Below are 27,103 nucleotides of genomic sequence, written 5' to 3' on the forward strand. Positions count from 1 at the left end.
CCCTTTTTCTATGGGTCCCTACCAGAGGGTGCCTTGGATTTGGGGCCTCAGGGGCCCTGCTTTGGGTCAACCCTGTTGGCTGGGCTTTTACCCACAAGGGGCCGGGTAACTTCGGGGGCTTGATTTGGAAACTATATTCTTTGTCTTCTCTTTGTTGCACACAATTGTATTAAAGTTCCTGCCCATTGAAGATCTTATGCACTGGAGTATATTTTGTCTTGACGTGATGGCAGAACCTATTTAAAGCAGGCATGTTTGGGGGTTCTGGGGTGCCCCTCACCCTGCCCTGTAACTAAAGTACAGCTGAGCCCACCCCTCCCCCACTAACAGAGTGACAGTTCTGCAGATCAAAGCCGTGAAAGCAGGGAGGGAGCCGCCACTGTGGGAAAACAGCCGAGACACGCGTTCCATTACATAGATGAGGTTCTCGCTGAAACGCTTGCGGAGATTTTCCAGAAAAGCAGATTCACTGGTGTGCGGGTCCAGCAGCACAAAATCCTGCACCCCGACCTTGTCCCGAGCCGTCAGTGCCCCTTCCATGTGCAGACGAATGTGCTTCTGCCTCCCTTCTTCTTTCTGCAGGAAACAGGACACCCCTCAGGAGCTGGGTTAGCCGTCATTCCTACCACAGGTCTGCTAGGCCAGGTAGCAAGACGCTCAGCCCGGGGCTAGCAGAGAGCCAGGATTACACCGCGCTGTCTTCCATAAGCTTATGAGCCGATTCGGGACAAGAGGACGGTAACAGTCACAGCAGCTCCAGCAGGAGCAGAGCAGCTCCGCGCAGCGGCCTGAGTGCTGGCCTGTTTCATCTGCTCGTTCTCCTTGCCCCCTCCAGAGCATCCTCTCGCCCGTCCAACAGAGGAGGGCCCCGAGGACAGAGGTTATAAAACGTTCCCAAGACCTGCCAAAAGACAGCGTCAGGATAGGTCCTGGACACCTGGCCCAAGCATGCTTTTCTGATGCTTGTCAACGGAAGGAAAGTCTCTAAGACCACGAGGTTATGGATAACCTAGGCGAGGACTCGAACCTGAGAAACAGCCTGTTTACTCCCAATTATCACAAGTTTTGGTTTCGAGACCGTGTTACCGAGTGGGATAGAGGTAGGAGAGGGAGGGGACAGGGAGTCATGGATGCAAACATTCAGTATTCTTGATAAGGGGCTTCTGGCTTTCATGTACAGGTTTAGATTTTTTGATTTCCTAAGTTATCTTGACCTAAAGAAATACTGACGCTATCTTTGCATGGAGAGCAAACGCTGAGCCTGAGTCATTTTCCTGACTTCTGAAGACTATACCGTGGAGACAACACGTCTAGGTCCCCACTGCTGAGGCCTCCCGCTGGCGCCTTGGCCGCGCGTGGGGGCTGGAGGTGGATTTGCCCGCAGGCGTCCAGTTCTTGCATGGCTTCATCAGAGCCTGCTCTGGCTTTAAATCTATGGCTTTGTACATCAAAGGCAGGGGGATGGAGCTTCCAGATCCTTCAAAATACAGTCACACCCTCATGTACTCATAAATGTCACTTGCCTAAACTATGTCATTCCCAAATGAATGATGAGTTTGGTGAGAGAGGGAACTTACTAGAGAGCAGTGTTTCAAGATGGACGAATTTAGAGGGTCCCTCCCCACGCTGGGGCTGCGGACCACACTGGAGAAAGCCTAGTTGCAGCTTTGATGGAGAACAGAAATCTCGTTGGGTTAGCAGGGTGTGAGCCGGCCCATGGTCCCAGGCAGAACACCCCTTCCCAGCCCGGGCAAGCAAAGGAGTCAGGAGACCTGGTGCTGCTCTGCTTTGTCCGAAAGGCTATGGGCAAAGGTCTCAGGCTCAGCTGAGCTGTGGGTGGGGGCTGCGTAGACAGTGGGGTGCTGCTGACACAGGAAGACTGCCGCGTGTGATGTCTACACTGGTAAGAATGCCAGAAGGTGGTCACCAGGCCCGAGCCAGGCCTGGTCATGGTGGGACTCTGCTCTGGACACACAGCCAGTGCATGTCCTACCCACGTGCACCGCCCCGGGACAAGGGACAGACAGCAAAGCACAGCAAAAGAAGCCAGGAAGGAAAGGCTTCTGCTACTGCGGTGTCCCTCCAGAGCACCCTAGGGGCATGTCCCTGCAAGGAGAGAGGCTTCTGCGTCTAGCTCAGGCATCACAGAGTGGTGCTTAAGGGTGAACTTAGGATCTGAAGGACCCCAAGTTGACAACTGGCACATATGGATAACCAGAGGCCCTAGAAGAGCCAAAACAACACTGAAAAGAAAAACTAAGCCAGAGGACTCATACTTAACTGTGTGTCAATTGATTTTTTTTAAAGATTTATTTATGCATCCAAGAACTGAGGTATAGGCCAGAGGTGCAGGGGGCTAAGAGGATTCATCAGAGTGGGGAACAGAACAGGCAGACTGACTGAAATACACTGCTGAGGGGAGCAACCAGTGAGACAGGAGAGGTCTGTGTGCCATGTGGACAGCTCCCTGGCCGGCCAAGGATCCAACTCATGCTGCAGAGGCTGCAGACAGCTTCACAGTACTGTGCTTAACCCCCTGTGCCACCAGGGAGGCCCTGTCAATTGATTTTTGACAAAGGCACCAAAACAATTCAGTGCAGACAAGAAATATCTTTACCAATGGTGAAGGAACTAGATATCCACAGGAAAAAAATCTTATTTCAACCCCTACCTCACACTACACACACAATACAAGCATGTATACACATACATAGCACACATGTATGCACACACATTCATTCATACATGGGCACATAATCATAAATACAAGCACATACATAATGAGTTGTATACATGCAATATGCACATTAAATATGATGCCATATTTATCTGTATTATAAATAAACTTGAGGTGGATCTTAGAGTGAAGTGTAAATGCAAAAATCTATAAACTACTGAGCAAAAACAATGGAGAATATCTTTACATTCAGAGGAAGGCAGAGTTTTCTTAGGATACAGAAAGAAATAGCTATAAAAGAAAAAAAAGGTTCTCATCAGAAGACTGTTAAGAAAATGAATAGACAAGCCACAGATTGGCAGAAAAGACTGGCACAAAATACTGCCTGCAAAAGATTTGTCTCCAGAATGAGATACAACAGCTTAATAATGAAAACCCAATAAAAACTGGACAAAAGACTAAAATGGGCACTTCTAACGGAAACAGAAAGTGGTGACAAAGGACAAAGAGAGCGCTCGGCGTCACTCATCAGCAGGGAGATGTGACGTAGACGGGAGGGCTTGAGAGGGTGCTGGATCGGAGGGGGCCCTGGGGCCGGCAGAGCACAGCTGGCAGGAGTGTAAAGGGATGGACTCACTGCAGGAAAAGGTCTGGCAGTTTCTAATGAAGTTAACCACCTCCCCTTTGATGCAGCAATTCCAGTCCCAAGTATTTACACAAGAGAAATGTAAACATATGTCCACAAAAAGACTTGAACATGGAGGTTTACATCAACTGTATTCAATGGGCTCAAACTGGAAACAATCCAAATTTCTATCAACTGGAGCTGGACGCGCACATCTGCACGCAGCACGGCAGCCATGAAAGAGAAATGGCCACGCACACAATGCCGGGGCGCAAAGGGGGGGGGGGCTCCCCAGACACGAAGCCCAGAGAAAGTGCACGGGACAAAGGGGCACATGCCCGACCCTCCCCTTTATATGAAATTCTAGGACAAGCAAAGCTAATCTACAGTGAAAAAATCAGAACCGCTGCCGCTCGCTGGAGGGGGATTGTCTGGCAAAGGGCATTTCTGGAGCAAGGGAAACGTTCTCTGTCTTGATAGGCAGTGAGTTTCCCGGCGTACATGTTTGCATTTGGATATAGGTAACTTATTTAAAAAGAATAACAAAGAATCAAGGGGAAGGCCTGGGGAGCCGGTAGAGGTATAGATGAGAGATGGACTCGGATTGGCAGAAGGGTGGATACTGCTGAAGCTGGGTGATGGGTATAGGAGGGATTTATACTTTTCTGTTTACTTTGTATATATTTGAAATTTTCTGTAATAAAAAGTTAAAGAAACGGGCGGCCACCAGATGTCTCCCTACCCTAGCCAAATGGAGCTAGAATAAACACCTGCTCTCTAAAGTGGAAAGTAATGCATTTTGATCAAAGAATAGTTTAGTGATTCCAATATTCCCATTTAAAAGGATTTTTCTTTCTTTTTTTTTTTTGCATTTGTCTTGCATAAGATTGCATAAGAGGCAGGATAGCATACAGATTAAGCACAACTTGGAACACGAGCCATCCAAGTTCAAATCCCATCTCTGTCTCTTCCTGGCAGTACAACCTTGAGAAAGCCTCTTAATCTCTCCGAGTCCCCGTCTGTTTCATGTCTGTAAAATGGAATAATCACTGTACCTACTCCATGGGGCTGTTGGTTTGGACAGACCCATGGAGAGCCCTTGGAACAGTGCCAGACGCAATGTCAGCGCTGTGAATACTTGCTTGTGTCCACCGTTAGAAACAAGAACAAGAGAAAAAAAAAATCTGCTGGGCAGTCGTCAGAGAGGCCCTGTGAAGTTGGGAGCAGGCGCGAATCCTAAATAATGTCTGGAGCTGCACCCACAAATACGACTGCAGTCAGATCTCTGTAGGTGGAGGTGCAGAGCATAACAGAGCTCCCTTCTAGCCCCATCCCCATGGGTCTATCAGCAGCCCAGCGAGGCTTCTGCCTTCCCTAATCAGAAAGTCTCTGCTTTCTTAATTTCATATATTGAGGTTTCTTATGATTTCCCTCAAAGAAAGGGTTATGAGGCATAAAATAAAATTCAAAAGCTACGACTCTTAAGACTTACCTTCTCTTAAAAAAAAAAATCCCTTTTCTCATCTTGCCTGCTTTAGAGAAGTAGCTGAAACAGCTTGCTGCATCTAACGTTCAAGAACCATGATCCAAGTTCAAATGGTCTTTCTCCCAGTGGAAATCCCGTGTGAGCATCTGTTTGGCGACTAGGCATCCATCTGCCACTGTAACAAACAGCCCCAAACTCTTGGGAGTTTGCCATACAGGAGTTCACGTCTTGCTTATACAAAGTCTACTGTGAGTCTGGATGATTCTTTAGGACATCGTCCCTCGATGTGATGGCTCAGGAACCTAGGCTGCTTTGATCTTGTGGCTCATCCATCCAACAGGAGAAATTTTCAGTCACTGCAGCGTTGAAGGGGTCCTAATGACCCACTGGAAGGTGCTGGCACAAATGTCAGTCTATTTACATAGCGGTGACAATGACACCACCTAACTCACTGCAAGGAGAAATGTGGGGGAGCCCATGGAATATTAGTGTCTCTGCCACATTACATAACTTGTACTCCCTCCCCCCACCCCTACACCAGGTCAAGCTCTAGGTTATCTAGAAGGTGGTACGGTCATGTCATCATTGAGTGTACGGTGCTTCCAAAATAATGGTCCTGATGGGAGCATCTTGTGGAATTCCTCGTTATTAGATGAGTGAATTAGCTAAGCCATCCACAACAAGTGGTGACTTGCTTTATTTTGGAGTGTCTGCTGCAAAGGTTGTATTTCAACTAATGTTTGAAAAGGCTAAATATATGGTCTACAAGACTTCATATAAAACCCCAAATTTCTGATTTTTCTTAAATGGGGAGGTCTGGCAACATAGGTCCCATGTTGCCTGGTGTATTCATGCCTGGTGTCAACTGGCTGGAGCCAAGTAGTGGCTACACCTCTTAGATAGTCATTCATACCCTAGTCTAAATGAGCTCCTACCGTTCAGCAGTTTGACTCTATTCCAGTCCCTCCCAGGAACCCTGTAGGGGCAGAGTTTGTGATTCTTGCTCTACCCATGTGCCTTGTGGTATCTTATCACCTCACAAGTGTCATTCTTTCTTAGGAGTAGTAAAGACATCTCTCTAATTTCCCCCCCTTTTATTTGGTCATCTCTGAATTTCTTTTGATGACACTGTCTCTAAAATCATCTTTTTAGTCAAAATGGAGCCATTTCAATGTATTACCCTCTTCCCTTCTGTTCCCACATTCATCCCTTTGACATTGTCAGTGTCATTAGGACACTAGTTTTCCCATGTCCTTTCAAAGATATTTTGAGGCGCTTCTAGGGTGCTGAACAGGTGGAGATTTGGGGGAAAGCGGTGTGCCTGGGGAAAGCGTGGAAACTATGTCCTTTGCCCCTCCCTTGCCCGGTGCATCTCTTCCACCTGGCTGTTCCTGAGTCCTAGCCTTTTAGAACCTGTAATCCAGTCTAAAAAACACATTGTGAAATGAACGATATAAGGAAAAACAGATGTTAGAATTGGGATATCGCTACAAATAAAACCCTACTCTGAAGTACACAGAGCTTACTTTGGCCTTTGCAAGTTAAAAATCGTAGTCACTTTGCTTCACCTGCAAGATTTTGTCAAATCTCTTTAGGCTGCAAGTTGACTGCGGGGGGTCAGCCCTCTAAGCTCTCACCCGCTCAGACCAAGCAGCTTCATTCCCGAGTTGACTTGCACTGGCCGACAGACACAAGGGGCGCATGCGCACACACTCCTGGTAACACCCTCCAGTCCCACCAATTCAGAGCACACCCCCATCACCCTCCCACAGGGGTGTCACATGCCAGTTCCACAGATCTGACAGGGCACCAAGCACAAGCCTCAGTGCATCTCATCGATGAGGTCATCGAGCCTATGAGGTAAGAGGCATTTTACTTCCAACTTTACAGATGGGGAAACTGAGGCACAAGGAGGTTAAATAACATCATGTGTGAACCAGTGTTCAAAGGGAAACATTCTGACTCTGGAATCACTGCTGTTTATTTGTTTAACTCTAGAAGGACATAAAAGAAGACTTCAAGAAATGAGATACATGCGGAATCCAGGCTAGGAAGATTCAACAAATAGGGTTCACTCAACCAACATTTTGGGCCCAAGAGGGTTTTTCTTTTTCCTACTGTGATGCCAGATACCTGCTCTTACCCTCCCAACATCACACCTCCTCCGCTGAGCCCCCGGGGTGTGCTCTCTCTCCCGAGGTCTCAGCTGGGACAGTCCAGCTGGATGCTCCCACCAACTCCAGCAAGTGGTGGCCGGAAGACATAGCTCAGCCTTGCAGACGTCTCCCGCGGGGAACTTAGATCTCGAGAGTATGGGTAGAAAGAAGGAAGAGGGCCACTGCTTACAACTCAGTTTGGAGGCAGTTGGGTAGTCCCTGGGGGACTGAGTGAGTGTAGGAGACTTGCTCTGGGGTCTGGGGGATGTTCTTATTGCATCGTGGAAAAATCCTAAGTGCATTATGAAAAGAGAAACATGTACCATGTAACTAATGTGTGGAGCACAGCTACATGCTGTCCGTGGAGGTGACCAATCTAAGGCTGCATACCCAATGCACTAACAGGGGAAAGTGCTCCTAACTGGGGAGGTGGACGGGAGGGAGATGAAGGGACCAAGTAAAGCGCAGAGAGAAGGTTTACAGGAACCAAAACGCTGGGCCGAGCAGCCTGGGAGAAGAACTCCCTCCCACGGCCTGCATCTGCAGGCCCAAGAGAAGAACCATAATTCTTACTGGGCGTAAGGGCAGGGCTGGTTATATTGCTTGCACCAATGAAACAAAACAAGACATACTGGACAGATTTAAGATAATAAATCTTACATTCAGGAGAGCAGCTTTGGGGTCCCACTGGCGCTCAGAATGCAAAAGCATTCACGGAGCACAGAGCTATGTCCTTCCCCTCAACCTCACAGTCGGTGGAGGCCCGCCCTTCCTCAACACAATAATATGGTCCCATAGTGCGCCTCAATATCCCCCAATAATTATTTGGGGACTTTATTTTAGGAATAAAAACTCATTTTTGCTGACAGGACCACAGAGCCTTTGGCGGTTGGGCAATAAACACTGTTGGGTGTCTACTTTGTCTTTCCAATCTCAGACAGAGGCACTCCCTCCCAACCCGAAAGACAGTCACGAATGAGTCCCGTGGCGCCCTATTTCAGCTGTGATTTTTGCCTGTCCCTGTCTCAGCTTTCCTGCTCGTCACTTTCCTTGCATTGAGGCAGGATTAACAAGAGCATCTACTTTCACCTAGTTCTAAGTAACAGTATCAGGAGAGTGGCGCATTGGATTTGCCAGTTATTTTTCCTGATACACATTAAGACATATCTCCATGCTAATGTGTAGACGAGCTAAATTCATCTAGATGTTTCCACTTCGTGAAATTAGTGTAATTTAAAAAAAAAAAAAGACTACTTTTTGTTGGCAAATGCTCAGGAAGTGATCAAAACCCGATCATGAAAATCCAAATAAAGGTTATCTGAGGTGGGTATGAAGATGTTGCATGAAAGAGGCACTATAAAGGGTTTCTGGAGCACCAGTATGTTATATGCCCCCAGCTAGATGATGGTTACAAGACTGTGAGGTTTATGGCTGCGGCATTTCCATCCGGACCAAAGACACCTTTTTCAGGGAAAAAAATCACATCTACCCCGCTACTGCACAAAAGCGGAAGACCAGAGAGTTGGAAAGTTAGGTCTTTTATGAAAGTTTAGCCTACAAACCTCAGCAAACCACAGCTATTCTTGTCTCCAGCTCCCTAATATTAATGGGGGTGGAGGAGGAGGAAAGAGAGCAGGAAGAGAAAGAGACAGACAGACGCACACACACTCTTGGTTGTGGCAGGTGTCAAATCAGCAGCAAAACAGCATTGACACCTCAAAGCCACACTAATTCAAGAAACACAGAAAGTCTCATTAGTTTTGTCATAAACCTATGTGAGCTGGTGCGCAAACCACGGGGCCTTGGTCCTTAGAGAAACACTGAACAGCCTCTCAAATCCCAACAGTTCCATGAAGCCCATTGGAAAATTCTTAAGTTCACTACACGGTGACAGTGGAAAATCCCCGCCATTTCATCTTCACCCCCACACACCCAGAGTAAACGTGAAGTTTAGCCAAGAGAAAATGCCCACCGTCCACTCCTGGGACCTCTTGCTTCTTGCTAAGAAATAGACGCCAAGAGTCTTGTAGAGGCGACCGGCCGGCCGCCAGGACAGGACAGGGGTCGGGGGGAGCTGCTTCACTTTCCCAAATCAAAAGGGGGGAAAGTAAGTGAGAAAATCTCCCGGGTTCAAACATTCCTTTAAGACCCACAACTCTAAATACTAAATGTGTTTCATGGCTGCCATCTTGAAAAACATTCGTTTGCCAAAGGCGCCCTTTGATTCCCATTTGGGATGGAAACGCTTGCAGATAATCCATTGAAACAGGCCCCGCACAAAGGCTTTCTTGCAACAATCATGGCGCTTGTGAAGGACAACATTTTTGTGCGCAAAATAAAACATTTTAACGCGCTACAATCCATTACACATATAGTCCTCCATTTCCTTTCAGTAATTATTCATTAGAAAACATTTAACGTCACTGTGGATTTCACACTGGGCAGTCTGGACACAAAGAACAAGAGATGGCCCATTTATAAGGGGCTGGGGGCCTTCTTTTCTAATCTGAGAAACTCCAAGGAGGTGGGGCCCACAGGACACAACAGGCTGGCTAAATTGTGCGGTTAACGGTCAAAGGCCCCCTGCCTACTTTGACACTCATTTAAAGATGACAGGGAACAAAAGAGATTTGTTCTGTGCGACCCTTTCTTGTTACACAGTCCACACCAGCTCCGCACATGAAACTGCCCGATATTTATTCCACCTGCCATCTCCCTTGGGCCTTCACCGACTCTCTCCTCTGCTGCTCTGCTTGTCCCCACTTTAACACAAAGAGACAGGTAAAGAATATCGTGAAAAGGGGCCCATTCAGCATGTCAGCTTTCATAATACAATTGCCTGTCAGGTTCCCTATGCGCTCCGAGCCGCTCAAACTTTTGGGCTCAGGCCAGAAATCCGGCCCGCAGTTCGGTTAGTGAGGGGGCAGCTTCCCAGCCACCTCCCAGCCTCCTGGAGCAAAAGGCCATCTCCCGGGCCCAGACACCAAAAACCATCTTTCAGAACAACAGCTTGGGACATCTGCTACATCGGCAAGGGACCACATGCCGACACCGCCCCCGGCCCGCCCCGCTACGGCTCGTCCCTTCAAGCCTGCACGTTAAAATTTAGATGAACACTCGGGCCAAAGACCCAGGAGGCCTAAGAGGAAAATTTCTCATAGCCATTTTCTAAGACGTTCTCAATGGGGTAAAATGTTCGACACCAGAGGCTTCTTCATATACTGGTGGGGGAAAAAAATCTTGAAAATCTCCCCAGCTGGACACACGGAGCTGATCACACACAGACAGGTGCAGACCTAAAACACTTCCAGGGTGCTCTCTACCTTGCACAGAGTGCAGGGCACATACGGCTAGCGATGCTCCCAGAAGACACGGATACGAAGCCAGTGAGCACAAACGGGCGCTGGTGTTCACCGATCCTCAAAGATGTGTCACGTCCCTAGGACGGCTATTGTTTCTGTCACAGCGATTCTCAAGTTCACGTGTGAACTAATTATCATGATGAGTCACAGAAAACGGCCTGGGTCTTGGAGCAAAGCCACAGAAACATACTAGATGAGAGCAGTAGGCACTTAAGGAGAAAGCAAGATTTTTAATAAAGCCAGTGGAAGCAGCTTGGCCAGCGCTCAGTGAAGTCCTAAAAGCAAGTGTTAATGCTCAACAAGGGCTGCAAATCGTGACCAGGGACCAGTCTGAGTCTGCAGGTTTTTGTCTCATGCTAAGGATGGCTTTTACATTTTTCAGTGGGGGTGGGGTGGAGTGGAGGGGCGAGGCAAAGAATTAATAAGATCTCATCATGCATGCAAAAATTAAATGAGATTCAAATTTCCATGTCCAGACTAAATTTTACAGGATCGTAGCCACGCGGCTTGTTTAGGGACGTCTGTGGCTGCCCACGCTCCACAGCAGAAACAAGTGGTGGAAACAGGCTGGAGGGTCCACAAGGCCTAAAATATCAACCATCTGGTCCGTTCCAGAAAAATTGTGCTGATCCCTGCTCTGTCTCTTGTTTAGCACACGTTTCTCTTTTCCTGAGAAAGCAGATTTCTGAATGACTGGTATTTCAGAACTGCATGCAGCAAGCGAAGCAGAGTGCCGTTTCAAACATTACCCTTGCCTAGTAAACACTGACGGGTTATGATCCATCCCTCAAAGAAGGAGTTGCTGTCGTCCTTAATTAAGATTTTCCTTATTGCCATCCACTCAACATTATGTCAAAAAATAATGTCTGCAGTGGAGACGTCCTCTCCCTAGCGCCACTGTTGCTCGCTCGCCTGCAAAACGCAAACAAAAAATTAGCTAACAGCAGGGTGCAGTTTCTCACATAGAATGCAATCTATGTTTGTTCCAGGAACAGACGGGCATGTCCAGCTCTCAAGAAGCCACATTTTAAATTTTTTTTAAAGATTTATTTATTTATACATGAACCGGGGTACAGGCCAGATGTGCGGGAGGGCGAGAGGATTCACCAGAGACAGAGCAGGGAACAGAACAGGCAGACTGACGAAATACACTGCTGAGGGGAGCAGTGGGGGAGACAGGAGAGGTCTGCTGAGCCATGTAGGTTTCTCCTGGCAGGCTGGGATTGAACCCACGCTGCAGAGGCTATGGACAACTTCACAGTGCAGCGCTCAACTGCCTGCACTACCCGGGAGGCCCACACACATTTTAAATTTTAACTGAGGTGCTGTCCCCAATTCAGAATGGAGTACTCTGCAGCAGCTAAAATTTAAGCCAAATAGCAAGCCAGACAGCCTGTCTTGTATGTTGGTTCAAGGAGGTCTTATCTGCAGAATTGGCAAGGATCAAATCTGAGTGATGAAAGAATTGTTACACTGCACGTTTTCATGCGTTCGATTTGCTCGATACTGATGGCCCAACCATTCAAATGAAGGATTATCTTTTCAGCTAACGACAAGAAAGCTGTTGGTGTTTTATTATCCACTGCAGCCTTTTAATCACTGCTGAATGAGAATAATTATGAAAATCAGCAAACAGAATAATGCCTCTAAATTACCTTAGGGATTAGATGGTCTCCTGGTAAAAATTAGAACAGTTCAGAGTCTTAATTGACCCATGGGAGTTACAGGTAGAGAAAAATATGCAATTACAAGGCCATAGTCTTCAGTACACAGGATTAAAACACATCAGCTCAGGCCTGGACTTCCCAACAATAAATACCATTAGAAAAAAGGTCTTTGGTGTTTATAGATTTTCTTCTTCATACCTTCTTTTTTAAAAAAGCTCAAATATAATTGACATAAATTTTTTTTAGTTTCAGGTATACAACAGTTCAAACTGTCTATATCGTGAAATGATCAACATATTAAATCTAGTTCACATCCATCACTACTCACATTTTTTGCGTGTGATGAGAGCTCTTTGAGGTCTACTCTTGCAACTTTCTAGTATGTAACATGGTATTAACTACAGTCATCATGCTATTTATCACATCCCTTTAACTTATCACTGAATGTTTGTCCTTCTGGCCCACCCCCCAAGTCATTTCACTCACCCCTCGCCTCACAGCCCTCCCCCTGGTCATTTGAATTCCCAGAGTTGGTCATTTGAACAGTGACTGCACTGACCACCAATCTGTTCTTTTTAAACAATGATCTGGGCCTTTTTTTTTTTTTTTAAAGAATCCACACATGAGATTATACAGTATTTGTCTTTCTCTAACTTCTTTCACTTAGCATAATACTTTCAAGGGCCATCCCATGTTGCTGAATAATAGCTTTTTCATAGCTGAATAATACTCCACAACCCACATATACCATTGACCACATTCATCCATTGACCACTACTTCAGTTGCATGCACGTCTTGTCTCAGGTAAATGATACTGCAATGAACACAGGGGTGCAATATAGCAGTAGTAAACGGAGGGTATCTAGTCTAACTTTCAGCCTCTCATCAAATCCATGAAAATTCCCTGAAATCCTGTTTCCCTGAGTTTGCAAATAAATTTATAAAAGAGGCATTTTCTTGCCTTAATGGGAAATCTCATGGGCATCCTCAGCTTTCTGTCCCTAGAACAAAAGACATTTCATGGTCTGGGAGCCTAGCAAAACACCCAGTATACATTGGATATACCATGGATTATACGAAAACCTATTTGGATCAACAAATGCAAAATGTGGCTTGGAATCTTCCCTGCATTTCCACCACACCTCTGTCCAGTCCATGCCCTTCTGGGGCAGGAAAGAAATTAACAGACTGCACACAACAGACAAGTTTCAACATGACTTTTTAACTCTTCCCCATCCTCAAAGGCATGTTTAAATAACTGACTTCTGGCACATTTAGAAATTACTTAACCTAAGACTCTGGTTCTCAAACTTTCACCTGGAGAAGAATCACGTGTGACACCTGGGAAAATGCAGAGGGTGGGCCCAGGAAGCTGGGGATCATGCTGATGAGGGCAACTCAGGGCCTGATTGCTAATCCTGCTCCTCAAAGTGTGATCCATGCTCCTGCAGGGTGAGCATCACCCAGGAGCTGGTTATAAATGCAGAGTCTCAGGCCCAGCCCCAGAATTGCTGATCTAGAACCCACACTTTTTTTTTTAACAAGGTCCTCAGGTGATTGGTATACACTTTATTGTTTGAAGAACACAAATATAGGTAAGGTCTTACCTAGTGATTTTGGGGAAATTTTAAAGTTAGGTTATGGAAAGGTCAATATTAGCAGGGAAATGTCACTCCCCAGAAGCAGGATGCAAATAAGAATAGGACAGAAAGCTCCATCAAACACCATTAGGTTGAAAAAGGGGTTCACAGAGGCTGTAAGAGAAGACTACCAGGGTCGGTTCCACCAAGCCCACCAGCCAGGGGCTCAGCCCCTGCTGGTTATACAACTGGCAAGACCAACTTTTCTTTCTTTTCCTCTAACAAATTCTAGTTACAGATTTTCCAACCTCTTTTCCTCCATCTCAAATGCTAGACACACTATTTGTCTTTTGTGACATTGAAGCTTAGGACAGGCCCTCTTTTTTTTTTTTCTTCTGGGGACATGGGCCCAAAATGCCTAGTCTCTGATCAATAAAAGCCAAGATGTTACAGATTTTTGGAGACATCAAAATCAAAAAGATACTGACAGTCTTCATGACTTCTTCCTATAAAAACATGTTTTCTGTCCCAATTTTTCATTGAAGGGCAAAATGTAGGGGTTCATGGCCTGGGGGTTAATTCTCAGCACTGTCACTGCCATGACCCGAGTTCAATCCCTAGCCAGGGAGGTGACCCACATGGCACAGCACACCTCTCCTGTCTCGCCCGCTGCTCCCCTCAGCAGTGTATTTCAGTCAATCTGCCTGTTCTGTTCCCCACTCTGCCTCTGGTGAATCCTCTCACCCCCCACACCTCTGACCTATACCTCAGTTCTTGGATGCATAAATAAATAAATCTTTAAAAAAAAAATCCCACAGGTGACCCTGCTTGGGGACAGGCTTGTTGCATTTGCTCTAAATGATCTGTTCCACAGTGACTACTTCTTCCTACCAATTAACCAAATTATTTCTCCCACTGAATGTTGCTTCTGAGAGATTTCAGACACAAAGCAGGAATGACATTAAGACCTCAGGGTAATCAAAACATTTTTGGTTACCAGTTGTCATTCTGCGTTACCAGTTGCCAACACAGGGTATTAGGTGCTGTAGAAATGGATAACTAATGGATCGATGACAGGGGGTAGCTAGAGTTTCCCCATTGTGCTTGAGGCTTCTGTGACAGCTACTAAATTATTCTCACTGCAGACATAAATGCTTCTGTGACTCTTTTGGCCATCTAGAGGAGAAATAATACTTTAACAAATAAGGTTTTCCAGCTAGACAACATACGAGATGGCTATTTAAAAGAGATAGGAAAATTTGCCCTAAATCTTTAAACCTTCTATTAACTCCAAGAAAAAGGCAACAAGTTTGATAGGCAAGTTCAATCTCTCATGTCTTCAGGAGAATTTTCCTGTTATCTATGTGCTGATAGAAAAAACCCTCAGTTTTATCTTCTTAAGGTGAGTTTTACGTGGGCAATTTAGTGTTACCATCTTTAAAGGTAAACACAACACATGTGGGATAACAAAAGAAAATGTATGCATAGTCTTCCAGGGATGGGTAATTATTATCTAGGATATTCAGCAGGAAGTCACCATCTATTATGCAGTGATAATTACCTGTGTTGCCCATGGTCCACATGTGGCTATTTAAATTAACTAAATTTAAGTAAAATTGGCAATTCAGTGCCCCAGTCACACAAGTCACAGGTGCCCACACAAGCTACCGCACTGGACACGGAGGACGCAAAGCATTTCTATAATCACAGGACGCGTGACCGACAGCACTGTTCTAGAACAGCCTACATGATTCGGCAACACCCCCCACATCAGTTGAAGTGATCACACCTCCCCCAACCAACAAAGCGGGTGTGTAGGAGGTGGATCTTATATCAAATCTTTACCAAACAAATTCAAAATCTTATCGGGGGCCCAGAGTATTGGCCTTTGGCTGGCTCCTGGCAGAAGAGAGTGCCAGGCTGAAGCCCCCTCCGTCACTTTACCTTGGATTCCATCCTGCACCGAGGAGGAGCTGGCTGTTATTCCACCTGAGCCCTTCACACCTGCTTTCCTCTGGCTTATGATCCTGGGGCACGCAGGGCCCTCAGCAGCATGGTCAGAGGCTCTGGCCCGGTGGGTGGAGCGGCATTAATCATTCATGATGCCAGCAGGGACTGTACCCTATGGCCACTCACCTGTGGGTGCGAGGGACGCTGGGGACCGATAAGAACTGGAAACCCAACCTCCCTGGAGATTACCTTACAGCCACTGCTGATCTCTGATTAGTCACTTACATTCCTAACCAGTTGCTGACTGTTACACAGTCAGGACCCTCCCTGAGCTCCGCTGGAAAAAATGTAAATTCTCCCCACTTCTCTGCCTAGATCCTGCTGAATGGAAATCCTCTTGGAGTCTCTTGACTGTTTGGAAAACTTTATATCCTCAAACTTCAGGGGAGCAAGTGGACAGGACACCACAGGTTTAGAATATGGAGGCTCCCGCCTTTCCCAGGCCTTTATTTTATTTTTAGGTGTTTAACATTTAGGTGCAACAATAGCAGGTGTGCCTTCCCATTAAAAAAATGATAGTATGAAGGCGACTGGAGGCTATAAAATTGTAGGTGGTTTTACAGTGAGGCTTCTGTGCCAGCTTGTTTCTAAAGCAAAGGACAAAATAATGAGAGTGTCGTGAGAGATAGAATATACAAGTGGACAATGGCCAGACAACATGTAAAAAACAGAACCGTGACCCAGAACCTGAGTAATCTGTCCAGGAACCAATGTCTTAATCATAACACCACAACGAACAGCCCAGGAAGTCAGCCTGCTATCAATCTCCAGACACACTCCAGTAAAATCAAAGAGTAACCTCTACAGTAATTAGCTCAAATGGCAAGGAACTGACTAGCAACCACCAACTTCCCTAACTTTTGTCCCCACTCCCAACTTTGGGCCAGTTTGAGAACACCAAAGCAGCTTGCCTGACCACACACCGTGCTCTGCTTCTAGATAGCTCCCTCATGCCAACAGTCTCAAATTAGGGCAAGCTGAAGTCCTTCCTCCTCACCCCACCCCGCCCCCCAACGCTAACGTTTTCCACTTCTCTGCCTGTCTGAGTTTCTGCCAAAATGCAAGTGACTGTGCTGACTCCCTTGTGAAATCACATTCTGGAGAAATGACCTTTCACTGTTCTTACGCCGTCTTCATGTATTTCCACAGTCAATGTCATTCAACCATTCTCTGACTTTTGCAGAAGAAAAACAACAGAAGTTGTTAGGAAAAAATTTAATGAATTATGTAGTGAAATTGTTGTAGTAGGAATTTTCAACTCTGGAGACACTGGAAAGCTGCAAGAGCTAATCTGAACAAATAAGACGCGGATGATATTGCCATTTCTGGGATATATTATGAAAGGGCATGTTTATGAATCTATCAAACTTACCCTTATGCTTAAGACTTTTAAAAAGTGCTATTTAAAAAACAGACACACAGCCCAATAGAATCAAACTGAAAACCCAGACGTAAAGCAGCACATATATGGATAACTAATCTATGACAAAGCAGCAAAGAATATACACTGGAGCATGGACAGTCTCTTTAGTGAATGGTGCTGGGAGATCTGGAACGGCTATATACAAAAGAATGAAACTGGACCTTACCTCACACCGTACACAACGATCAACTCAAAATGGATGAAAGATCTGAATGTGAGACCTGAAACCACACAATACACAGAAAAAAACCCAGTCCAAACACTCCATCACATACATCTCAGAAACATCTTTAAAGACTCATCCCCCGAAACAAAATGAAGGGAAAGATAAACAGCTGGGACATGCGATGTCGTGTTATTGCAGAAAGTGCTGGGAGTGTGAGCACAGGGTGTGCAGACTCCTGGGCCCAGAAGCCAGGGAGATGGCTGGGCTGGGAGCCTTGGTGGCTGCCTGCCTGTGGATCCAGCCCCCTGCTTCAGCATTAAGGGCTTGTCGGAGATACAGAAGGGTCCAAGTTCTCTACCACCTGCCAGAATCAACAATGAACCTGCCCGGCCTGGGATGGCTGCACAACAGTGCCATTGAGGGTCCTGGCACCCCCTCAAGCACACGCTCCTCCTCAACATCCACGAGACAGGTCACCTCTTCACAGACACCCAGGGCCTTGCTCGAATATCGAGCCATGAATACAGCGGACGTGCGTGGTGACCCATCCATGTCCCATCTCCCTCTTTCTCACCCTAACAATGTCCCAAGAGGGAGGCGGGTCCGTTCCTCCTGCTCTTGGACTAGATTCTGTCCCTGCACTTGACTCTCTCATGGGGAGATGACTCAAACAGGGCCAATCAGGAATAAGGGAATGTTATTACATACTTTTAGAAAGGAAAAATTCCATCTCTTCCACAGAAACAGGGAGCAGTGATTCCTTCCTTCCTTTGGTTAATAGGGACTCAGGGGCACCCCTGCAGCCACTAATGCCACCATGAGGGGAAACAGCCTGAGAGCAGAGCAGAGACAACCACCTTGGAACTGGACAAGGGGACTTGCCACACTATGATATGCTGAGTCAAACTGTGCCTAAAGTCCATCCCATCGCTGAATTTTCAATTATATAAACCTGACAGCAACCAAAAGACTTCTGATAAAATGGGCCGTATCTCATGCTCCTGATAAACTGATTTCATCTCAGCTGAAACTTGATTTCAATAGATCTATTTAAGAATAGAGAAGACACTGTGTCTTGGACTATGAAAATTAAACCACCTTTGCAGCTTGAGGACAGAGAAACCTAAGTACAAGAGGGTGAAGTACGGCATGGGAACCAAGGGATTGGCCCCAGCCACACCCACAGAAAGCCTGCCCAGCATTTTCCCTTTCCTGAAAAGTCCAATAAGTATCCCTAGGGAGAAGCAGCAAAGCAAGTAAAAGCTGCTTTGAACATTCTCCTTCCAGGGGTCTGCCTTCCTCTCAGGAAGCATTTGGCTCTGAGGGAACCCGGATGATGTGCCTGCATGCTTGGCAAGGCTTCTGGGGTCTCCCCCACCCAATGTGCCCACCAGCCCACGTCCCCACCGGCCCATGTCCATGCTGTCGCAAGGGGTAGAACCCAGGCCGAGCCTCAGAACCTCTCCCTACGGAGGAACAAGGCCTCAGGAAGCCTTTGGAAGCCATTTGAACTTGTCAGAGAAGGAAGTCTTAGCATTTTGGATTGCTAAACTATTATGAAGGCTGGAAGAACTGAAAGTTAAAAAATAAATGGTGGAGGCAGATGCTCCTGTGAATTTTCTGCAGTGCATTTCCAGTTTCAAGAAAGTAGGAAATTGATTGATGATTTAGCAACAGGGTAACAATCAAGAAGCACAGCAGCACGTGATATGTGAAGTTATCTATTTTATAGTGACTTAGAGGAATTAGCAAAAAGGGGTCCCTTTAAATAAGGAAAATGGAGCCAAGGCATCATGCCATGCCCAAAGCAGCATTTAAATGATCCTAAAATGAGCAGTCAAATTATTTCCAGTATTATAATATTCATTAATTTTGAAAGAAAAACTTATACCCCTACTACCCAGATGCTGAAAAAAAAAAATCTTTGACATCAATGTGGATGGTTCCAAGTCAATTGTTGTCTTTAGTTTAGCAACCCAAGACTACAACTATAAAGCTAGGTGAAGCAAAAGGATAAATATAATGTGATTTCCTGGAAATCCTGCAATGCAATTTCACTTTGAACTTGCAAATATCGAGGCATGATCTGCATGAAGCTGGTGTGTTTCATTCTAGAGTGATGGGCCCCAATTAAAAATAATGAGGCCTGTCTCTGGCCGCCAGACCCAATTAGAGATAATGAGGACTGATAGCTCCTGAAATAGATTCATTTTTCTCTGATAGACGAATTGGGACAGGGGTCTCGGTAGGGTCACTGGGATAGGCCCGGCCACAAAGATGGGTCATTCAGGCTGAAGAAGCCCTTACGAATCCAGCTATTAAATAAGGAAGTAGAACTAACCCCGTTAGACATTCTTCCGTCAGCCACTTACCCTGCCAACTCAAATCCACATCGTTAGCCAAATGATGCCTCGACATTCAAAACTTTTCAGTAATGCTCATACGACTTAAATGACTGTTTAAAATATACTGAAAACGGGCCTCCCCGGTGGCACAGCAGGTTGAGCTCAGCGCTGTAACGATGTCCACAATCTCTGCAGCATGGGTTCAATTCCTGGCTGGCCAGGGAGATACCCACATGGCACAGCAGACCTCTCCTGTCTCTCCCGCTGCTCCCCTCAGCAGTGCTTTCGGTCCTTCTGCCTGTTCTGCTCCCTGCTCTGTCTCTGGTGAATTCTCTCACCCTCCTGTGCCTCTGGCCTGTACCCCAGCTCTTGTATAAATAAATCTTTTTTAAAAAAAAAACTGAAAATGTTGTGTGGCTGATCTCATGCATGTACACACATGTGTTTATGTGTCCGTGTATAAACACATGGGCATGTAGAAATATGCAAGCAGAACACCATTTGGAATAATCTCAGATGCACAGAAAAGTTGCAGACAGTATAGAGTCTCCATATATCTCTTCCCCAGTTTCCCCAACATTAACATCCTACATAATCTGGCCCATTTGTCACAGCTCAGAAGGGAAATTAACGTTCTGTCAACCAGACTCATTAGCCTGAGATTGGAAGAAAAGCAATGGCGCTAGTGTGATGGGACTGAGGGTGGGGTGGAGGGGGACTCAGCAGGAAGGAATCCAGAAACCCAAACTGCTGAGGCCCTGAGAAACTGGGCTAATGATGGAGTCAACAACTCACTGTTGTTATTATAGAGGAGAACACCTGGACAGGTTCAGACAGGCCAGCGCGTGTGTCCAACAAGTCTGATTAGTCTCCTCAGCAAGGGCCCTGGTAAACTGACAGGATCTTGGACAATGCAGAAATGCTCCCTAGACGGTGCCTTTAGCCAGGAGAGAAGAATCCTTACGATGCAGTTGTCTCTCATGTAAGCCTTCAAGAAAGGAGAGCCGAGTTTCTCGAATAGGGCAGTAAATTTGATCTGCTCCCTAGATCCTACTGGGGAGTGGTGGGGACTGACCAGGAGGTCCAGAATCGGAGGGTAGAGCTAACCAGGACTGTTTTCAGCTGAAAGGGGCGCTTATAATTTCCAAGAAAGGAGCTCTCTGGCTGACGTTTGCTAGGACTGTTGACAGTGGGTAAGATGAGCTCACATGTTCTCTAATTTTTGGTTCTCAGTCCCTCTGCCCAGAGCGGTGAGGTTGGTCACAGTTACTGGTGTGGCTGTTGGGCAACCCGCTCTATTGCTCACCATCAACAACCCACACGGGGACAGGCTGGAAGGCGCACACCCCCCAAAAATGAGAAATACAGGGAAGAGCTAAGCGTGTAGATGGGGGCTGCCCATCGAACTTTCTGCCATGGTCGGAAACCTTCTCAATCCCATTAGTGTGGAATGTGTCTACTAACTAGACTCCAGGCTTGATTCAGGTTTTACCTATTTTCCCATCAATGTCCTTTCTTCTCCCAGGATCCTACCCCAGGACACCACACTGCCTCCAGTGAGCACGCCCTGCCCAGCCCCCTCTTGGCTGAGACACTTTCTCACTGTGTCCTTGCTCTTCATTAACCTTGAGAGTTGGGAGGGTATTTTGTGGGATGCCTCAATCTGGATTTCTCCAGTGTTCTTACAAGCAGACTGGGGGGTGGTCTTTTGGAAGGAATACCACAGAGGTGGGGTGCTCCTGTGCCTTCTCGTCCCGTCCCGTCGGGGGTGCAAGGACTCCACGGGACCTCATTGCTGTCATTAACCTTCGTCACTAACCTTAACTGGGTTAAGACAGGCTGCTCTGCTATAAAGTTAGACGCCCCCCTCGCTATACTATTATTTGAGTCATTAAAACCAGCCCAACTGTGAAGGGGGAGGGAGGCGGGGACCAGATTTAAATTCTGCCTCCCGGAGGAGAAAATATGGACACGTTATTTGGGATTGGTGGGTAAGGAATATTTGTCTCTTCTCTCCCACTTGTCTCTCGCCAATCATTTATATCAGGATTTAGGTTCTAATACTAAATAAACTTAGATACCTATATACTTTAGGTTGTGATCCATTTTCAGCTTTGGCCATTTCCTGGCCTTTATTTTTTTAAACAGGGTCTCAACAAGCATGTGTTTTGCATTTGACACTTTAGTGCACGTTTCAAGCCAGACAGAAGCAGACTTTTTCCAAGAAATGAACCTAGACTCAGTCATTGATAAGTGCCAGTAAAGGTCCTTTGTGGTCATTCTGAGTAAGATGCTATCCAACTTAGCACCCAAAGGGCAGGGTTGTGATAAGAACCAGTTGCAAAGTACTTCTAGAATAATCCTGAGAAGCTTGCAAACATCCCTTCAAGATAGGACGATAAAGTCCCATCTTGGGAAGGTAATTAATAAACTGCTCCCAGAGAGAAGACATGCCCACAATCACTCAGTAGGCCCATCGCTGTCGAGAGTCCCTGTGCCAAGGCAAAGCAGTCAAACCAGCGTGGGGTGTATATGCCTAAAATCAAAACATAGCAGTTTCCACAGTCTGTTCTATACGGCACCCATTTATACTTCTATTTTGCTCTGAGCTCTATAAATAAAACAGAGTTTGGAAAAAGAACATCTAGGATAAACAACAGCTCATTTGGACAATGAGTTCATTCAATGGCACTATATTCTTTTCAGCATTCCGGCTCTTCGGTTTTCTTCTGACACAACTTTTTCTCCTGATAGGGAAGTTATTCCTCACCTTATCAGCTGAAGTCAAACCAGAGCTTCAGGGAGAGTACGGATTTGGCTATTGCATGCGAGTATGAAACCATCAAAATGGTCATTCTCCGATTTTTAAAAATTGTGAACAATGCTTTTCAAATACAAATGGCTTAATTCAGAGTCCCAAGCACACACTGGCTGGCCACTGGAATGTGGCCTATACTCCAGACTGTGTCCAAGTGTGTTATTTTCACCCTAAATGTCAAGCACGTCAGTAGGTTTTCAGTGTGGGGATCAGCCAGATGAGTTTCAAAACCAGGAGTGTTATACTTACAAGTCCTTTTTGTGTCAGATGCAGATTAATTTCTGAAGCTTTGCATCATCCCAAGTGTCTAGAGCATGCAGGATGCGAGGACTTTCTTCCCGGAAATTAGCAACCAGCAGGTATTGGTTTTGATAATGAGCACATCTGGGCACATCTGCCAAATTCCCACTGCATGCCCCACGGTGAAGATGCCCTTTAAACAAATTCTAGTGGAACTGAGGCTTCAAGTCAAGCACCCCGAGCACACATCAGCACACATGCCACAGGCTTCAAGGCACACAGGCAGCACTGCCCACTCTCCTACAGGCTAGGTGAGGTATCACAGGCGTGCTTGGACCCGAGTGTCCCAAACAAGTCAGGCACTAGGACCTCCACTGTCTGCTCCCAGCTGAAGTTGGAGGTCTTTTTGTCCGTTACACCCATGCATGTAATCAGCGATTGTTCCTATTGTAAATCCCAGATTCACCATCTGTATGCCGCAAAGAGCTGGGTGATTGTTAATACCCCGTCCCCATGGGATTAATCTGCAATTTCACACTAAATGATTTTTAAGTATAATTTGTTACAATGATACAACATTACCATTTCTAAAACAAACAGCCTGGATTGTTATCTTGCCATAAAAAGCTGAAAGTGCCCACCGACTGCTGTATTAGAACGTGTGTATGTGCCGCACCTAGTTTACAATCACTTCACTTTAAGCATAGATGGAAAATAACCTCAGTTCCAGAACCTTGAGATGGGGTTTTTAGTAAATGAATTCACTGCTTTTTGTTACTGGGGAAAAGGATCTGAATGTGCAGTAGTGATAAGACTGAAGGAGTCCTCCAAGCAGTCTCTTCAAGTCACTCTGGGCTGTCTGGCATCTGCAGGATAAAGCTGCTCATGGTAGAAGAAAAATAATCTGAGTTTGGATTCTCATTGAGCAAAGAACTGTTAAAGGCTTTTTTTTTTGCCCTGTGGACAAAGGGGGACCCCCTAAATCAGCCTGTGATAGCAAAGGGAGCAGCTTGAAGCATGCAGAGTTTTTATTCCCTTTTCAGTCACTTTTTTTTCCATGTCTTAAACTAAGACTTAGCCATAAACTATTACATAAAAGGTATTACTCCAATCAAAAGTTGCAACTTATTTCAAAATACATGATTCAAAAATATGTATTTATTTGAAATCAAGCCGGAGCGTTTTGTCTATTTACTGAGAATGAAGCCTTTCCATTAGATTGAGACAAACACAGCTCCTTTACTTCCTTGCATGTTTGATGATGGGTTCAAATGCGCTAGGTTTTTTGTTGTTTTGGTTTTAATTGAGGTAATGTTGTTTTCCACATTATATGATTTCGGGGTACAGGTTCACAGCTGCTCAGATGTGTGCCCACACTCTCAGCCACGGTCGGTGGGAATGTAGACTAGTCCTGTCTGCTCCAGTAAGGAAGTTCTCTGCATATCCAATGTTCCTTTCTTTATGGATTAGGTGGTTATACATGGCCTGCACATTTCTATTTTTTAATCCTAATTTATCCCATCAACTAAATGTTTGACCTCTAAGGAGTTATTGGGGAAGGGGCAGCAATCCCCTAGGAGATGGTCACACCCCCACAAGTGGGACCTGCCTCTCCTAAGCTACGTATCATAAAATCTCTCAAATATGCTGCTCATGGGAAACCACGTGGTTCAGGAAAGTAGGAGGGAGGGGGTCCTGCATATCACTTTCCCCTCCACCAACGTGGTCAGGTAGAACAGAAAAGGCAAGCCAAATGCTTTCCTGACCTGTCCTCTGGTGCCACAACACCCACCTGACACCGCTGGAAGGACTGAGCAAGATGTGCAAAGCGCTTAGCATGTTGTGGAACAGAATAAGCTGTTCAAAAAGGATAGTTTGTTATTTTTATTAGCTGCTGACAATCTGAGGTTTTGATAGCAACATTGGCACACAAAAAAAACTGTCTTCACTCTAAGAAAAATAAAGACCGATGTCGGGTGCTTTCAATGACAAATGGCAAAGACCTAGGCATCGAGGTGGGGTAATAAGGAAAGGTGGAGCCTGTGGCAAACTGGAAAGCATGTGATGACCATTCCACTAACTAGGGGCAGCCAGCATTCAGCACCCGCTGATGGCAACATCTTTGGATTGTAGGGCTAGTATGGCCAATGTTTCAGATTTTTTCAAGGAAAGCTGGAAATCACCTTGAGGGATTTTAAAATGCTGGGTTCTCATTCAAGTTTGTAGAAAAGAAACCTCTGACCCATCCAGAGGCTGCCTGTGGCTGACTGTGGCCTGTGGACCTCTGGTTCTGGGTCCCTGATAGAAATCAACAGAAAATGGCACACAAAGAAATCAGCAAGCCACAGCGTGACAGTCACTCTTCCGTCTAAGGCAGACTCCATTAGACGTGGAGCTGCAATGGTGTCTGTCACACAGAGAGAGGCAGGGGCCATATACTCTGTGTGATAGGAACAAACAATTCTACGAGAGAGACACAAGATGCCAGATTAAATCAATTCTAGAATTCAGGTGCAATGCAGCCTTTCCCAAATGATGGGGGCTTAATGGAACATTCTAGGGAACAAATGAAGATAAAGGCTTAGGTAGGATAAGGTTATGGGTGGGGAGCAGAAGGACCTTGACTATAATATCGAGGCATTATCTGGAGCAAGTATAAGCAGACTTCTCCCCGGATGTCAAAAGGTGGTATTACACCTTTTAGGTCACTAGAGACCCATGGTAAATCCAAACTATTGGTTTAGAAAGTGGAGTTCGGGGCCTCCCTGGTGGCCCACGGGTTAAGTCTCAGCTATCACCGCCTGAGTTTGATGCCCAGCCAGGGAGCTGACCCACATATGGCATAGCAGACCTCTCCTGTCTCGCCCCTTGGCAGTGTGTTTCAATAGATCTGCCTGCTCTGCTCCCCACGCTGTCTCTGGTGAATCCTCTCACCCCCAAACCTCCGGCCTACACCCTAGTTCTTCTATGCAAGGGAAAAAAAATGCATTAAAAAAAAAAAAGCAGAGTTCACTTCCCAAAATAACTGGACTGATTCCTTACTTTCTCCAGGAAAATCTAGCTAGAGAATAAGAGCCTTCTGAAAATCCTAAGCACCTGGAGACACAGTCCTTGGCAGGTGAGGACTTGGTACGCACCAGGTACAATCTCCTAGCCTCACACGCCCTGAAAGAGCAGTGTTGTTGTTCCATCTTTACAGATGAGAAAGCAAAAGCTCGAGGACTAACTCACCCAAGGTCACTCAGCCAGGAGGGAGGGTCAGCGGGGACTTGAACTCTGGTGGGTCTCACTGCTCAGCCACCACGAGTTCCTCTACCTAGCGGTCACCTCATTTGAAGAGTCACCTCATGTGGCAGGTGAAGGGTGGTCCTGAGGAAATAGTTTTTCATCTGGAATTGCTATGTTTACATGCCAGATTATCCACTTTCCAAAAATAAAATATGCTTAGGGTTAAGATGGTGCCTAACAATTTAATATTTCTTGATTCAGAATGAAGCGAGTAAATGTCAGCATTATAACAACGATGCAGCTATTGGGTAATGCTGCCAAGAGACAGCCCAGCTTTGTAAGCATTTTTACAGTAGGAAAAATGTTTTACTCTCTCAATTATTTGCTTTGTGCTTTTAAATGTAAGTCAAATAGAATGATAACTGCCCGACAGTTTCGGTGTGGTCACTATCAAGATACATGAAATTGATACATTATTATTTTATGTTTTTCCCTCAAAGCATTTATTTTTGTCTGCCTCTGCATTATCACAATTTGATGTAAATATCTTAAAGCAGCAGAAATTTAACCACATTCAATACAGTTTGCTATTTATGTGCACTGACTTGGCATTGAACTTCCAGGATGAGGTTTAGACGAGCACGGAATGTCAGCACTGGCTGGACCTCGGAGATCTAATTCTACTCAAGTTTGGGCCGGGAATACTCCTCCACCTGTTCCCCATCAACAGCATCAGCGGAACCAAGCGGCCTGGGTCCATTATTGTTAGAAAGTGACCCCTTACACTGATTAAAATAAGCTTATAACCTGGTGCTCTTAATTCTGTTTTGTGGAGCCACTGAGGCAAGAGTCTGAGTTTCTATTCTTTTTGACACACAAATTCTCAAAAGTAAAAAGAAAAACACTCCCCAAAAAGTCACTTTTTCATAACAGAGTCCCTGGGTATATTGCAAAAATGACAACATGAGATTATTACAGTGGGAAAGAGGAAAACAAATTGATAAAAAAAAAAAAATACGCTCTTGCCACTTCCTGGAGCAAGACAGGCGTGACTTAGTAAGGACTGAACACCTTCCTCAGGAGTAAGACTGGCCAGTGGTTGAACTGGCTGGGGGGATCAGCGGGGGTGGGGTGGGGTGGGTTCCCTTTCTGGAAACAACCAAGGGCTTAGCATCTTTGTATTCAATAAGACCTGTGACAGCAATTGTTGTCATAGGGCCACAGCACACACAGGACCACAGCACACCCAGGGCCACAGCACACCCAAGGGCCACAGCACACACAGGACAGTGTATCACAGCGATAGAGAATCAGACAGT

At 45.9% G+C, this 27,103-nt stretch overlaps 1 protein-coding gene across 1 annotated transcript in view; it reads right to left on the bottom strand.

The window, feature by feature from the left end:
- MYO1H (myosin IH) overlaps positions 1-27,103 on the bottom strand; it is a 61,270-nt gene that overhangs the window by 33,075 nt on the left and 1,092 nt on the right. The window contains exon 2 of the mRNA XM_037510994.2: positions 415-576. Coding sequence (XP_037366891.1) covers positions 415-540 — 126 coding nt within the window. The 5' untranslated portion in view covers positions 541-576. The remainder of the gene's footprint in view (positions 1-414; positions 577-27,103) is intronic.

The sequence above is a fragment of the Talpa occidentalis genome, unplaced genomic scaffold (assembly GCF_014898055.3).
Source record: "Talpa occidentalis isolate TD23 unplaced genomic scaffold, MPIMG_talOcc4v2.1 talOcc4.14, whole genome shotgun sequence".
Taxonomy (NCBI): Eukaryota; Metazoa; Chordata; class Mammalia; order Eulipotyphla; family Talpidae; genus Talpa; species Talpa occidentalis.